General features: G+C 37.0%; 2 protein-coding genes across 27 annotated transcripts in view; one reads left to right on the forward strand and one right to left on the reverse strand.

Moving 5' to 3' along the window:
- RAD52 (RAD52 DNA repair protein) overlaps positions 1–1,095 on the reverse strand; it is a 120,157-nt gene extending 119,062 nt beyond the window's left edge. For 2 of the 3 annotated variants that reach the window (XM_077871616.1, XM_077871612.1), the window contains exon 1: positions 894–1,095. The gene's annotated coding sequence lies outside the window, so the exon portion shown is untranslated. Of the gene's footprint in view, positions 1–644; positions 729–893 lie in introns of all 3 variants that reach the window. The other variant, XM_077871617.1, reaches the window with a different exon arrangement.
- Positions 1–16,223, forward strand: part of ERC1 (ELKS/RAB6-interacting/CAST family member 1) — a 534,848-nt gene that overhangs the window by 26,849 nt on the left and 491,776 nt on the right. For 22 of the 24 annotated variants that reach the window (XR_013364494.1, XR_013364495.1, XR_013364497.1 and 19 more), the window contains exon 2: positions 7,324–8,137. Coding sequence is in view for 21 of the 24 variants with exons in the window: in XM_077871590.1 (XP_077727716.1) it covers positions 7,469–8,137 (669 nt within the window). In the remaining 3 variants the exon portion in view is untranslated. Of the gene's footprint in view, positions 1–1,152; positions 1,299–1,428; positions 1,616–7,323; positions 8,138–16,223 lie in introns of those variants that run through there. The other 2 variants (XM_077871591.1, XM_077871592.1) reach the window with 2 other exon arrangements.

Here is a 16,223-nt window from a genome sequence, read left to right on the forward strand (position 1 = left end):
TAAATTATGATTGAAGGGTTTAAGGGTCTATGTAGAACTGTGACTATTCTTCCAACAGTTTGGAAGAATGAGCAGTAGGTAGTTAGCCAGTTGATGGGGGAAGAGGAGGGTCATAGAAACAAGAAGAGGGCATGATATTTTAGGAAATTGTAGGTACTTGTTAATGGTTGTCACATGGAAAAGGAGAGTGGTTAAGTAAACTGCTGTAGGGAGGAAGGCAAGACTGAAGCCATGAAAATCTTACATGCACTGCCAAGGAATTTAGATTTTTATTTTGGGAAGCCATCAAAGGAAGTATGTATGTGTGCTCATGTTATATTTAAATATATTTTAGAGCAGTGGTTCTTAAACTTTTTTGTTCCACCATCCCTATACGCTTTTGAATATCAGTGAGGACTATAAATAGCTTTTGTTTATGTAGGTTATATCTATTACTGTTTACTATTTTGGAAAGTAAAACTGAAAAAAGTAAAACTGAAAAATTTAAAGCCTAAGAGTACCTGAGCATAATTCCATTAGTTGTCAGTGGGATATACTACATATTATGTGGCCTCTGGAAGACACTACTATACATTTGTAAGGGTGTACAGTGGAAAAGGCAAATGATATCATTGTACTATGAAAATAGTTTTGCTCTCACAGACCTCCTGAAAGGATCTTAGAGTCTTGGGGGTTCCTGACTCTGTATTAGAAGATCATTTTGGCAATGGTGTTGAATTTTTTAGAACCTGCAAAAAGAAACACGTTTTTAAATGTGATACATTATGTACATGTGTGGGTATATGCCCCCTCTGAAGCAAAGATTTCAGGAACAACTCTGTATTAGTTTCTTGTGGTATTAAAAGTAAAAAAAAAAAAAAAAAAAAACTAAATTAAAAAAACAAACATCTTACTGTTATGCAGAGCACAGCTGACTCAGGTTTCTGGCTCAAGGTATTTCATGAGGTTGCAGTCATCTGAAGGCTTGATTGGGGTTGGAAGATCTTTTTTGAAGCTATCTCACATGACTGTTGGCAGGAGGCTTCAAATTCTCACTGTATGGCTCTCTTGTAGGTTAGCTGAATATGCTTACAGATGGTAACTAGCTCATCACAAAATGAGAGATCCAAGAGAGTGACCAAGACAGAAGGCCCATTGTCCTTTATGAGTTGTCTTGGAAGTGATGCATCATCAGAAGCAAATCACTAAGTCCAGTTCACATTCAGAGAAAGAGGAATTTTGCTTTCCCTCTTGAAGGGAGCAGTATCAAAGAATTTATGGAGATACCTTAAAAACTACCACAAATACTTGTCAGGAGGGTGAGTCATCCATGGGTCTTTTCTTTCCTGCAAGGCTTGCTGGGTATGCTAAGAATTCAAGGCCCTGAGTACTCTTAACCTGGGCCATTTCTCAGGATTGTGTTTGCAGCAAGCCACCTTGAGGTAATGTTTCCCATTGGGACAGAGCAGGCTTACTGCTTGTTATAAAAGTGGTGGATTCCCTAAACTCACTATCCTCAGCTACGATGCAGACCCGCTGCATGTGTAGTATCTATCTGGACCTCTCTTGTTACCTGTGGGACTTGAGGGTAACAAGGACCCAATGCAGACATGATGCTCATACTCTCTGCTGTCCTGTGAGTAATAAAGTTTTTTGTCTCTGACCCAGGAGACTCATGTATTCTGTCTGATAGGCAGAGGGGGAAGATTTGAAGTAACCACAACAGATTAAGTAGATAGGGAGCTACAAAATTTGAATAGGAAGCTAACTGAAGGACCCTGGGAGTAACATTATGGGCTCAAACTGTATAGCTGTATGATTTTTTTCACGGGCAATTAGTATTCCAGTTGTATAATCAGTGAAGGTGTTTTTTTTGGATTAATCAAGGACAAGGCAGTTTGGAGTGTGAAATTTTTTCCCCAAACTTTTGTAGTATAATTAATGTAACAATAAACTGAATGTATTTAAAGTATATAGTTTGATGAGGGGAGCCTGGCTCACTCAGTAAGTAAAGCATGTGGTTCTTGATATCGTAGTTGTAAGTTCGAGCCCCATGTTAGGTGTAGAGATTTCTTTAAAAAAAAAAAAAGAAACTTTAAAAAATATATAATTTGATGAATTTTGACATGTATACACCCATGAAACCATTACCCCAGTCAAGATAATGAACATTTGCATCACCCCGAGAAAGTTTCCTCTTCCTTTTTGATCATGCCTTTCCCAACCACATCCCCAGGCACACTGATTCCTGTCATAATAAGTTCTAGAATTTTACATACATGGAATCATACTGCATGTTCTTTTTTGTCAGTTGTTTAAAGTGCAAGAATTAATATTTTGTGGTTGTATATCTGGAATATTTATTTTTAAAGGTTTTATTTATTTATTCATTCATTCATTCATTCATGAGAGAGAGAGAGAGAGGCAGAGACACAGGCGGAGGGAGAAGCGGGGAGCCCAATGTGAGACTCGATCCGGGGTCTCCAGGATTTGGCCCTGAGCTGAAGGTGGGGCCAAATGGCTGAGCCACTCAGGCTGCCCTGGAATATTTTTAAAAGATTTTTTTTTTGGAACACTATCTTCCCTGAAGCTCCTGAGATTAAAAAGCTAGTGTGAAGAATTCAGAGCTAGTAAATTTTTTTCTTTTGTTGTGTAAATGAATATAGTTCTGATAATAATAAAGACTCCACATGCCAGTGCCATTTTGGATATGAAAGTGACTTGAACATTAGAGTGCACCTGCTAATGTTGAAAACTTGATTGGAATTTTTGTTATTGGATCTTAGCCTATTCAGTGTGATTTAGTTACTTGACTACATGAAAATAGAATTCTGCACAAAAGCACAGTTGAGAATTGTTTTCTTGAATGTGGCAGGGTATTGTTCTCATGGCATGATTCTTGAGACTCTTGACTTATTACTCCTTATTTTGTTAGTCTGACTTACTTTGTTCTTTTGCCCATCATCTTTTAAAAAAGACTTTCTCCTTAATAGAAAGGTAAATGTGATTATTTAAGCTTTATATCTGGAAGGCCTAAGTACTAGATTAGCAGCACACACTGCCTTAAAACTGTGGAAGCCTTTAATACCCTATGGTGAGTTGAGACGTTCTCAGCAGATGACTGTGGCTAAAGCACAGTAGTTAAGAGCCTCCAGAGCTGTGGAATTAGGTGCCCTAATTCAAATCTTGACCCTACCACTTAATGGGTATGTGACTTCAGATGTCACTTAACACCTATAAGCCTACTTTCATCATCTCTAAAATGGAGACAATAACAGTACCTATGTTATGGGAGGCTTTTAAATATTACATTAGAGGGGCACTTGGGTGGCTTGTGGTTGAGTGTCTGCCTTTGGCTCAGGTGTTGATTTTGGGGTCCTGGGATTGAGTCTCGCATGGGGTTCCCTGTGGGGAGCCTGCTTTTCCTTATGGCTATGTCTTTGCCCCTCTTTCTGTGTCTCTTATGAATGAATAAATAAAATCTTAAAAAAATATATTAGATATTATAAAATTTTTAGCACAATGCCTGACATATGGTAAATACTAAATGTTAGCTTTTGTTATCGTTCAAGGGATTCTGGATAATGAATGGCTCTTATTTTAAGCAATTCATCTTACTTAAAAAGAGAAAAACTTTGCATTCCTCTTTGATCTTGAAATAGAATTCATTCAAACAGCAATATGTAGGTTATTGTCACCTACCTCACAGTCCAGATTAATCATGAAAAGGAAGGGTGCTGGCTGGCTCACTTGGTAGAGCATGTGAATTTTGATCTTGGGTTCTGAGTTCAAGCCACGTTAGGCATAGAGTTTACCTAAAAAACAAAACAAAACAAAACATGGAATTTTTACCTTTTTTTTTTTTTCTTTTTTTAATTTTAATCATGAGAAACACACAGAGAGAAGCAGAGACACAGGCAGAGGGAGAAGCAGGCTCCCTGTGGGGAACCTGATGCAGGACCTTGGGACCATGCCCTGAGCTGAAGGCAGATAGATGCTCTACCACTGAGCCACCCAGGCATCCCAAGAAATTTTTACTTCTTAATCTAGGTTATTCCCAGAGAGGAATTTCCAAACATTACTAGTAGAGTATTGTAATTTCTGAACTTGATGTACTATTGCTATTTCTTTTTTAAAGGATTTCTTTATTTATTTATTCATGAGAGACACAGAGAAAGAGGCAGAGACATAGGCAGAGGGAGAAGCAGGCTCCCTGTAGGGAGGATCATGACCTAAGCTGAAGGCACATCCTCAACCCCTGAGCCACCCAGGCATCCAACTATTGCTATTTCTGAGATGGAACCTTAAAGATTCAGGCTCTATGTACTTTCTGTTCTGCTTGCTATTACCCTAGGGCTTTACTAATGTTAAGGTGAGACTGCCAGTGAATTTATATTTCTGAAAAATAACCTCTTTGAGTTTGAGTGAAGTATATGGATTCTTTAAATTCCTAATTTTGACTATGTGAGTTACTTGGGTAGTGTTTTTTTTAAATTTTTAAATTTTTTAAAAAATTTATTTATGATAGTCACAGAGAGAGAGAGAGAGGCAGAGACATAGGCAGAGGGAGAAGCAGGCTCCATGCACCGGGAGCCCGACGTGGGATTCGATCCCGGGTCTCCAGGATTGCGCCCTGGGCCAAAGGCAGGCGCTAAACCGCTGCGCCACCCAGGGTTCCCTTGGGTAGTGTTTTCAGGAAGAAACATTTAAAAAAATTTAGAGACAAAGTGTGCATGTGAATTGGGGGGGGGGGCAAGAAGGGGAGGGAGAGGGACAAGCAGACTCTTGGAGGGGCAAGAAGGGGAGGGAGAGGGAGAAGCAGACTCTTGGGGGGGGGCAAGAAGGGGAGGGAAGAAGGACAAGCAGACTCTCCACTGAGGGAGGAGCAGATAACGATGATGATCTTATGACCCTGAGATCATGACCCAAGGAGAAATCAAGGGCCGAAATCAAGAGTCGGATGCTTAACCAGCTGAGCCACCTAGGTGCCCTGGTGAAGAAACACTTAAGACTTCTACATAACAGTGGATTTTTGGAAAATATTATTTAATGTGCTGATCCCTGTTACTTGACCTGAGCCAGTTCTTTTGGTACTGTATTGGAGTACCATGGAGATCTAGTTGATTTATTTTTTGAGAGAATTGAAAGTAGATAGTTGTGATAAATGTTTTTAAAATTGGTTTTTATTATGCTTGTGGAATATGAACATACTTTGCTTTTAAAAAATTCAAGCTTGGGCAGCCTGGGTGGCTCAGCGGTTTAGCGTCGCCTTCAGTCCAGGGCCTGATCCTGGAGACCCGGGATTGAGTCCCACGTCAGGCTTCCTACGTGGAGCTTGCTTCTCCCTCTGCCTGTGTCTCTGCCTCTCTCTCTTTCTCTGTGTTTCTCATGAATAAATAAGTAAAATCTTTAAAAAAATAAATAAAAAGAATTCAAGCTTTATGAATGTAAAGTGAACCTAAAGTTCACTTTAGATTTTTTGCCCCCAACTTCCTCTTACAATACAAGCTCCCTTCCCCCTATACCATTGCTCTTTGAAATTTGGCATTTCCGTGTAGGAATTCTTTATACAGGTTGTATATATCTATATACCTATGTTAGATATATATCACCTAGTTTTTGGTTTCTCTTTTAATTTTACTTATAGTATTTTTTGATGTAATACTTAATATGCCATTTTAGCATATTTAAATACATTGTGTTTCTTTATAGTTTTGCTTTTTGTTTCTTACTGTAAGAGATCCTACCTTAACTCAAGTTCACAAGGGTACAAGGGTATTCTCCTAAGTTTTCTTCTAGTACTTTTGATAGTTTTAAAATTTGTATCTTTGGGGCACCTACCTAGATGGCTCAGTGAGTCAAGCATCCAACTCTTGATTTCATCTCATGTCAAAGTTGGGCTCCATGCTGGAACAGAGGCTGCTTGGTCTTCTCTTTCTCTTTCCCCTACCCACACCCCCTGCTCACATAAGCATATGCATACACACATTCTCAAAGAAAAAAACAACTAAATTTGTATCTTTAATGTACATGGAATTTATTTTTGTGTACTGTGTGAAGTAGGGATGTAATTTATTTTTCCAAGAGCACCAGTTGTTCAAACCTCATTTATTGAAATGATTTGTCTTTTCCTCATTCTTTTGAAATGTTACTTTTAGCATATACTAACTTACATATACACTTTAGACTATGTTCCTGTGCCAGTACTATACAATTTTAAATACTGTGGTTTTAAAAGGCTCTGAGTTCTTTTTTTTTTTTTTTTTTTTTTTTTTAAAGATTTTATTTATTCATGAGAAACACAGAGAGAAAGAGAGGCAGAGACACAGGCAGAGGGAGAAGCAGGCTCCATGCAGTGAGCCCAACTTGGGACTCCATCCCAGGTCTCCAGGATCACACCCTGGGCTGAAGGCGGTGCTAAACCGCTGAGCCACCCGGGCTCCCCAAAGCTCTGAGTTCTTACGAGAAATTCTGGGGGGTCTTATTTGGCTTGAAGTCCAGATTTTTTCCCCCATGATACCCAGTGGACATTATGCAGTATCCTGTAATCATATACATTGTTTTCTCAGTAAGTGTGTGAATAATACCTATAAATAATAAATGACCTCATACCAGATCAGGTCAGGTTTTGCTGTTAAATGAGTTAAGAAGAAACAAAACGTATAGCTCTTTTGATTTTGGCATTGAAAGTGAGGAGGAATCATGGACCTGTAACTTATCTTGGTATTTAGGGAACAGCTTCCTTCTTTGTTCTTGTGTTACAAATTGTTTACGTTATTCTATTCTTATACCTTAACTCTTCTATTTGAATTTTAGGGTCAGCTTGTTGGATTATTTGGAGAATCCTGTAGGGATTTTCTTTAGGATATGAAGTATTTCATGCTTGCACCTTTTTGTTAGATTTGTACTTAAAGTGTTTTTATGATTTTGTTGCTATATGTGAGTAAAAAATTGTGTCTTCTAATTGTGTTACTAATGTATAGGAAGATACTGGTATTTATATATTTATTTTATATCTAACCGATTTGTAGAATCCTGTTATTTTTAATAACTGTGAGTGATCCTGGGTTTTCCAGTTAGAAAATCTTAGGTTCAAACATAGAGTTTTATCCTTTTATTGTTAGTCTTTATACCTCTTATTTCTTTTTTTCCATTTGTGTGGCATGGTTTCAGTATTTAGTTTTGAGACATGCAAAATACTGTTAAAATGATGTTTAAAGTGAAATGTGCTGTAGACAGATTTTGAATGCATGAATAAATAGATGACAGGGAGATCTTTCTTATGTGGGGGTAATGAAAAATTTTCTGAGAGGGAGGATTTAATGTGTGATCTTTTCATTACAGATATGGTGTTAGGCATTTCTTCAAGACTGAACAGCTGGAGACCTGTTATTTCTGAGTAGCCTTAAGCAGACTTACAGCCATTGAGAAACCTCACGGAATTTCGTACTTTGCTTTACAACTTGGCACCGAAGTTCATCTTGCAACCATGTATGGAAGTGCTCGCTCAGTTGGGAAGGTGGAACCAAGCAACCAGAGCCCTGGGCGTTCACCTAGGCTTCCTCGTTCCCCTCGCTTGGGTCATCGTCGAACCAATAGTACAGGAGGGAGTTCTGGAAGCAGTGTTGGTGGTGGCGGTGGAAAAACCCTTTCAATGGAGAATATCCAATCCTTAAATGCTGCTTATGCTACATCTGGACCTATGTATCTAAGTGACCATGAAAATGTGGGTTCAGAAACCCCTAAAAGCACCATGACGCTTGGGCGTTCGGGGGGACGTCTGCCGTATGGTGTCAGGATGACTGCTATGGGCAGTAGCCCCAATATAGCTAGCAGTGGGGTAGCTAGTGACACCATAGCATTTGGAGAGCATCACCTCCCTCCTGTGAGTATGGCATCCACTGTTCCTCACTCTCTTCGTCAGGCAAGAGATAATACAATCATGGATCTGCAGACACAGCTGAAAGAAGTGTTAAGAGAAAATGATCTCTTGCGGAAGGATGTGGAAGTAAAGGAGAGCAAATTAAGTTCTTCAATGAATAGCATCAAGACTTTCTGGAGCCCAGAGCTGAAGAAAGAACGAGCCCTGAGAAAAGATGAAGCTTCCAAAATCACTATTTGGAAGGAACAGTATAGAGTGGTGCAGGAGGAAAACCAGGTTAGTGTTATATGTATGCTTACCTTTTTTGACTGAAATCGTGTGTATGAATGAAATGAGCTATTCTCTTTCTTTTCTTCCTTAGGTTTTCTTCTTCTTGGTTCATTTATCTTTTTCCTATTTATCTGACTATTTTCTGTCCTTTTCTTAACCTTTTTTGCCCGATGCTGTAGTTTTTTTCTGGTTGCCATGTCTCTTTGCTCGCTGTTCTTGCTTGCTTTCCTGCTTGCATTTCCCTGCTTCTCTTTCTCTTCCTGTCTTTTCTTTAACCCTGTATTACCTTTCTCCAGTTCTCGAGAGAGTATAATTTTGCCATGTGCTCTAAGATGCGTTAACAGAATTACTCAGGCTACATATCTTAAGTGTGAGGGATAGGAATAAGATTTACCATGGTGCTTACTTTGGTACCACATACTAACTTACAGTGGAAGAAAGGCAATTTGGTAGATTGATTGCTTCTAGAAAATAAATGAGGTAACTAGGCATTATACTTAGGGCTTTGCAGTTTGAGAGCTAACTGCTATTTTATTAGATATATGAGACATTTTTTTTTTTCCTCTCCCAAGTTATAGTTGATGTTTTGGCCACTGTCATGTCACATTGAGTAACATGACTCCAGAGATGTGAACAAATCTTATTCATGCTTCCAGCAATTAAAAAATACATTTTTAAAGATTTTATTTATTTATTTGAGAGAGATAGCAAGCATGAACACAGGGGAGGGGCAGAGGGAGAGGGAGAAACAGACTCCCCACTGAGCAGGGAGCCGAATGCTGCTAGATCCCAGGACCCTGGGATCATGACCTGAGCTGAAGGCAGATGCTAAACCAACTGAGAACCCAGGCACCCCAGCAACTAAAATCTTAATCATACTTTTTATTTGAGACTTTTACAAATTTTCTTAAACTTACGAGTTTGAATTATTTGCCTCCTTAAAAAATTCTACTCTTAAAGAAAAATTTTAAAGTAGCTACCTTATTAATATTATACTTTGTTTTGGAGTTTGGTTAATAAAAATTATGAAGAAAGTAATAAACTTACTTGGATTTCTTTAGCATTCTTGAATAATGCTAAGAAAGAAGGAGTTAGAAGTGATGTCTTTGGTGAAGTAAATCTAAGATTTGTTGATTGTTTTACCATTCTATTAACTAACACTTAATTCAGGCATTCATGTCTACTGTTTTGGTTACTTGAAGAAGATTGCTAGTTATATTGTTTTGTATGTTAAAGCCCCAGACTTAATTTTCTAGTAGTAAAAATAGCTTCTTTTCTCTGATCATAAAAATAATACTGAAAAACATAGATATGAAATCAAAATTTGCTCTAGATCCTCCCATATATGGTAACTTTGCTATTCCATGGTTAACATTTTGTTGTTTCTCCCTAATGAACATCTCTGTGCATACACACAGATATAATTTATACAAAGGAATATTATAGGTATTATATTGTGATCTTTTTAATTTTTATTTATTTATTTTTATTATCTTTTGTAGCCAACACATCTGCTGTATATTAAAGCCCTATGTCTGAATCATTATTTTAATGCCTATTTACTATTCTCTGAACTACTTAATTTAACATCACAGAGTTAAAAATCTTCAAATTTACTTGATAGTACAATATGAATTAAAAACTAAATATTGGAGCACCTGGGTGGGTCAGTTGGTTAAGAATCCAACTCTTGGTTTCAGCTCAGGCTATGATCTAAGGGTTGTGGGATCAGGTCTAGCATGGGGCTCCACACTCAGTGCAGAGTCTGCTTAAGATTGTCTCTCCCTCTCCCTCTGCACCTCCTCTCTCTCAAATAAATAAATCTTTAAAAAAATGCCTAAATGTTTAATTCTTTTGAATCAGAGATTTCAAAATAATTAGAAATTATGATAATTTTCTCTTCTCAGATATATTATAGCCTCATACTACTTTGCATTTACTTTTTAACCAGCAATTAAATATAATCTGTTATTACACAGACTTGGAATGTCTTATTAGTATAGTTAAATCTCTAAGTCTCTTAGAGATTAAAAAAGAAGAAATGTCCTTTAAAAGGTATTCCTTAGGAAGTTTTTGGGATTTAATCTTTAAGACTTTAAAAACAAAAATGTGAAAAGAAAGAGAAAAACTAAAATAGACCCCAGTGTTAGATCTTAAAAGTAAGGACGAGGCTCCTAAATGTTGGTTCTGATACATTTATTTAAAATATAGATTTTCAGGTCTCACTTTATAAATGTTTGGAGATGGAGTCCAGCTTCCCTGGTGGTTCTGAGATAAGCCAATTTTGGGATCTTTAGAATGTGGTACATCTAATTCTTAAACCAGTGTATTGCTCATCTGCCATAGGGAATTCATGATTCTTTGAGCTCAGTTGTGACAGAAGGGAAAACAAAGCACGGTTGGCTCAGCGCTTCTCAACCTTTTTTCTGCCTACTGCACTTCAGGATAGTGACAGACTCCTGTACATAATAATTGTTAACTGTGACAGTGACCCTTGGTAGAAGGAATGTATGTTTAGGAAAAAGTGTTTAAAATCTTAGATATGTTTAAACAAAAAAGCCCATCCTGGTGATTTTGGTATCTCCTCACCTTGAGAATCATGGATGTATAGATAAAATATTCAGATGACATATGACATGGGGTGGGGGAGGGAATGTGTTTTCCTCAGTTCACAGTTTTGTTCTCAGAAGGTGAAGTACAACACCAAAAGTTTATCATTCCTGGATACATTCTGAAAGTTTTTACAATTGGTGTTGAATTGTAAATTTCAAGACAGAAAAAAAGAATTTGCTTTATTTAGTCTTGTGGTAAGGTATCAATGTAGCATAATGTCTTTTTTTTTTTTTTTTTTTTAGCATAATGTCTTAAAGATTGTATCTGGGGGCACCTGGGTGGCTCAGTGGTTGAGCATCTGCCGTTGGTTCAGGTCATGATCCTGGGGTCCTGGGATCGAGGTTCGCATCAGGCTCCCCACAGTGAGTCTGCTTCTCCTTCTGCCTATGTCTCTGCCCTCTCTCTCTTTCTGTTTCTCATAAATTAAGTAAGTAAGTAAGTAAGTAAATAAATAAATAAATAAATAAAATCTTTAAAAAAATCATTATGTATCTGTATGTCAAGAATATTAGGTTATTTATTTATTTATTTAAAGATTTTATTTATTTATTCATGAGAGACACAGAGAGAGGCAGAGACACAGGCAGAGGGAGAAGCAGGTTACATGCAGGGAGCCTGATGTGGGACTCGATCCCAAGACCCCAGGATCACTGGGCCAAAGGCCGCGCTAAACTGCTGAGCCACCCAGGCTGCCCAATATTAGGTTTTTTAATTTGTAAAAATCAGATTGATAAATTGGAGTACATACTGATGGTGTTTCAGTGCTCAAATATGAGGTACTTTGTATATGTATTTAGACAGGCATTAACATAGTACGTCGTACTTAAATATTATTCAGTCTCAAATTATTGTTAATAAAAATCAATGGCTGAGCTATAACTTCTTGTGATAAATATTGTGTAAAGATTACACATGAGTAAACAATTCCCTTTAAAGTTTCTACCTTTCAAGAGTATATTGACACTACATTTGTGTGTGTATAAATGTAATATGTATAAATATAAGCTTATATATAATTTAAAGTGGATTTTGGTAGAAGTTGAATTAAGACTACTAGATTTACATTGAATTAGCTGGCCTCTAGTATACCTTTCTTTTTTTTTTTTTTTTTTTTGTATACCTTTCTGATGATACTGAAAATATGCCTTTCACAAAGATGATTTTTATTATCAAGCAACTTGGAAATGTCCATTTTAACAAGGAAAAAATTACTGATATATGTCTTTATTTTCAAATAATTGAGGCAGCTAATTGTGCCTATATTGCGAAAGCTATATGGATAAAAAGCAATGACAATATCCTTTGTAATTATCAAACTACATTTAAAGGCAAAGTATTTGAATCTTCTGTAAAGAGTGAGGTGAGGAGTCAGCACTGATGTCCAATGGAAGTGAAATAGTCCACAGGCGTGTGATGCCAAAAAAACCCACATGCACTGAAGGAGGGTGAACACAGCCTTATCTAGATTCCGCCCCTTGCCCTAATTAAGCACCAGTGCTGGCAGGAATATATTCTTCCTGCACCCACTATAATTACCACACAATCCTAAAATTGTGTAACTTTGGTCCAAAAAGCATAGGGTGCAATTTTAAAGTAAAGTGAGACACTGCAATGAGATACTGAGAGGACTGAGAATGCTAATTAATAGATTATAGTGAGCCAACAGTGGGCCCTAATTAAACTCTGCATTCATTATACCCTCCAGAGCCCTCAGAGGTCAGACATTTTCCACTTTACAAAGAAGATTGGTTTAATAGGATTTACAGTAATTAAATAGATTTCCCCATTCCAGTTTGAGACTGGGGATTTAGATGCATTCTAAATGTTTGATCTGATTGGGCCACAGAGGTCTGTTCTAGAATCATATCAAACGTAAAAACACATTTGCTTAGAATTGCCAATGTGTATGGTTCATTATTATAGAGTCCTTTTAAAAAAATTGTTTCTAAAATAAATACCCAGCTGTTTTTATGTCTCAATACTCCTTTTTGTTATTGAACTTTCAAATACTAATGGTTGGAGATATGGAACGATACATGTTTTACCAGGAAAGACCTTTTCTTTTTCTCTTCTTAAATTGAAAATGAGGAAGGTTTTTAGTGTACGGTTTGGTAAGAATAAAAGTCCAGCTGTGAGCTTTTTTTTTTTTTTTTTTTTTTTTTTTTTTCCAGCTGTGAGCTTGTTTGAATTGCAAAGCTATGGCTTTGGATGATTTCTGTTTTATTTTATTCTAACCAACACTTAACAAGATACTGTCATACTTTTTTTTTTTTTTTTTTTTTGATATATGCTTTGTTATATTTTTATATGTTGAGTTTAGTTGGAAGCTTAATTTAAACAATAACAGTTCTAAAGCACTTTCATTGGGATTTTGTGTGGTCAAAATCCAGTATTGTAGTGTGGCAAGTGAGTTTAATGTTTTGTGTATTTTTTTGTTTTTAGAGTCTGATTTTATTCAGGATTTTGGAGCATTTTTTTTTTTTAAAGATTTTATTTATTTATTCATGAAAGACACACACACACACAGAGGCAGAGACACAGTCAGAGGGAGAAGCAGGCTTCATGCAGAGAGCCCGATGTGGGACTCCATCCCAGGACTCCAGGACCACACCCTGAGCTGAAGGCAGGCGCTAAACCGCTGAGCCATCTAGGGATCCCCTTATTCAGGATTTTGATTTTTGAATTTTGATTTTGTTTAGGGATCAAGAGAATTTCCAAGTTCAGAAATAAAAAAAGATAAATTTATAAAAATCTTTGTCATTTGTTCTGTTAGGACACTGGTGGCTATTAACATTTTTACAGTTTTAGGTTGTATCTTCATTTGTCATATGGTGAAAGCTATCATTCTTTGAATTTGAGTAAGCTTTATCATGAGGTTGCTAATTGTTTTACTGTTATTTAAGTCTGATATTAAAATCTGGAATCTATGTCTTGGACTGTTTTAACTTTTCTTTTTGATAATTCTGTTTTAACATAGAAATAATAGATTATGAATAATAAAGCAGAGTATGGTAGATAAATCAATATCCTAATTTATTTTACAGATAGATGTGATCTTTTTAGGTGTTTCAGAAATGGGATGTGTTAAAGGAACTATCAGAATGTCCTGAGAAATATAAAGTCAGATCTAAAATAGATATGTTCCTTTTGGTGAGTTAACAATCATTTTGAGAAGGAAATTTGTTCATGTTTGTCTTCTACAAATTTAAGCTACCTATCCATTGGACTTTGTCACATACAGAGGTAATGTAGGTGGGTATGAGAAATTGGCTGCTTGTAGAGTTGGTAAATTTGCTTCAGTTGGAATGTAGTGGAATGCTATGAAAAATTATTCATTGAATCTAATAAAAAATGTGCAAATATCTGACAGGGCTTATTTGTGAGGAAATAAGGATTTGCCAGAGGATTGCAGCTTCTTCCCTCCACTCTCCCTTCTTGCATTTCACACTGTAGTCTAGTGTGTGATTTCATCTCAGTGACAGAATAGTTTTTAGAGATTTGCTAATTTACAGCAGCTTTGCAGATAGTAGCTTAAATATGAGTTGGGAAACCCAGTTTTTATTTTATTGTGCAAGGAAACCAGAAAATGAACTTAGTTTTTGGTTCTATTAAGGGAGGACAGAGTTGCATTTCACTTTTTAAAATCGTATGCTCCTAGAACTTGACATCATGTTATGGGTGCCCAGGGAGGGAGGGGGTGGCTAGAAACCATGCTTCATAAGGAGTGGTTGAGGGAACTAAAGAAGAGGAGACTTGTGACATTTTAGTTATACTCTGTATTTGATGGGCAGCCATATAGAAGGAAGTTTTTTTTTCTTTTTCATTATTTTTTTGGGGGAAAGGCCAATGCTAGAAAAATGAGTGCAGAAAATAGGGTTACAGATTTTGGCTCCATGGAGGAAATATACTGTATTTTCTAACAAAGCTATATCCATTTGATGAAAGAGTCAGTTCCAGAAAGTAATGCTTGATCATCACTAGAATTGGTTACGGGGAGGCCAGAATGCCTCTGGTATGGGTGTTCTAAATCTTTTAGCTTTTCAGAATGTTGGAAATGGTGTGGAGTAAAGTGGAACTTTTGTAGAGAACCATTTGGGGAGTTGTCCCCCCCTTCCACTCCCTTTTTCCCTGCCCTCCCTTGCTTCCTCTCTCTCTTCTTGACAGCTTTATCTAGATATAATTCAGTTCATCCTTTAAGAGTAATTTTTTATTTCTTAGTCTGGAATTTATTTGAAGAAGAATTTGAATAGTAGGAAGTTGCCCTAGGGATTTCTTGAACAAGGAAATGAATGACATAATAAAAAATACTATTTAGGAACAGCTTTTATTGCTCTCAGCAGAATGGGTCGAGCAAGGAAGGGGGGAAAGCAATTGACTTTGTGTCAATTGGAAGAAGAAGGCTTGGGTTAATGTGGGTAATAGGAATGAAGAGGATGGTGCACAATCATGAGATATTTTCAAAGAAATATTTGAATATAGACTATGATATCAAGAGAGAATACTGTGATGAACCATGGTAATGAGATAGGGGAAATGTTTTGGTCATTGATGGAGAGTGGAAGTGGAACTAGAATGCATAAGTATTGGAAATAAGAGACTAATGATTGTGACCTTAGGTAACATGCACATAGATGTATGCTTGTTAACGTTGGTAAATTCACAGGTCTAGTTAGTTCAGTATCCCACCTACATGTCTCTGCTTATGGGAGTAAGGACTGGAGAAGGAGAGAGAAGCCATTAAATGGTACATGTTTTGTGTGTATTTTCTCACCTGTTTTTGTGTTTTAGCCATCTTTGTTGTGGTATATATCTTTTTTTTTTTTAATTAATTAATTTATTTATGATAGTCACACACACAGAGAGAGAGAGAGGCAGAGACACAGGCAGAGGGAGAAGCGGGCTCCATGCACCGGGATCCCGACGTAGGATTCGATCCTGGTCTCCAGGATCACGCCCTGGGCCAAAGGCAGGCGCCAAACCGCTGCGCCACCCAGGGATCCCTCTTTTTTTTTTTTTTTTTTTTAAGATCTTATTTATTTATTCATGAGAGACAGAGAGAGAGAGAGAGAGAGAGGCAGAGACATAGGCAGAGGGAGAAGCAGGCTCCATGCAGGAAGCCCAATGTGGGACTCGATCCCAGGACTCCAGGATCACGCTCTGAGCAAAAGGCAGGTGCTAAACCACTGAGCTGCTGTTGTGGTATACATCTTTGAAGTCAGACAGCTTGAGTCTCTCAATTCCTGAAAGTCACTATTCATTAAAAAAGGGTAATAATGGTTTATATTTTTGTGATAAATGAACTTTGATAATAGATGTCTTTTGTTTTATTTTAGTTAACAAGTTCATTGAAGATCATCATGTACCTTTGCATGATGAATTTGGAGTGAATTTGTCAAAAACACATTGCAGAAAATGTGCTTTCAGAAAGGAAATGATTAGCTTTGTATTAAAAATGTTCTGTTCTTCCTTATGGACAAGA

This window comes from Canis aureus, chromosome 25 (assembly GCF_053574225.1).
Source record: "Canis aureus isolate CA01 chromosome 25, VMU_Caureus_v.1.0, whole genome shotgun sequence".
Lineage (NCBI taxonomy): Eukaryota > Metazoa > Chordata > Mammalia > Carnivora > Canidae > Canis > Canis aureus.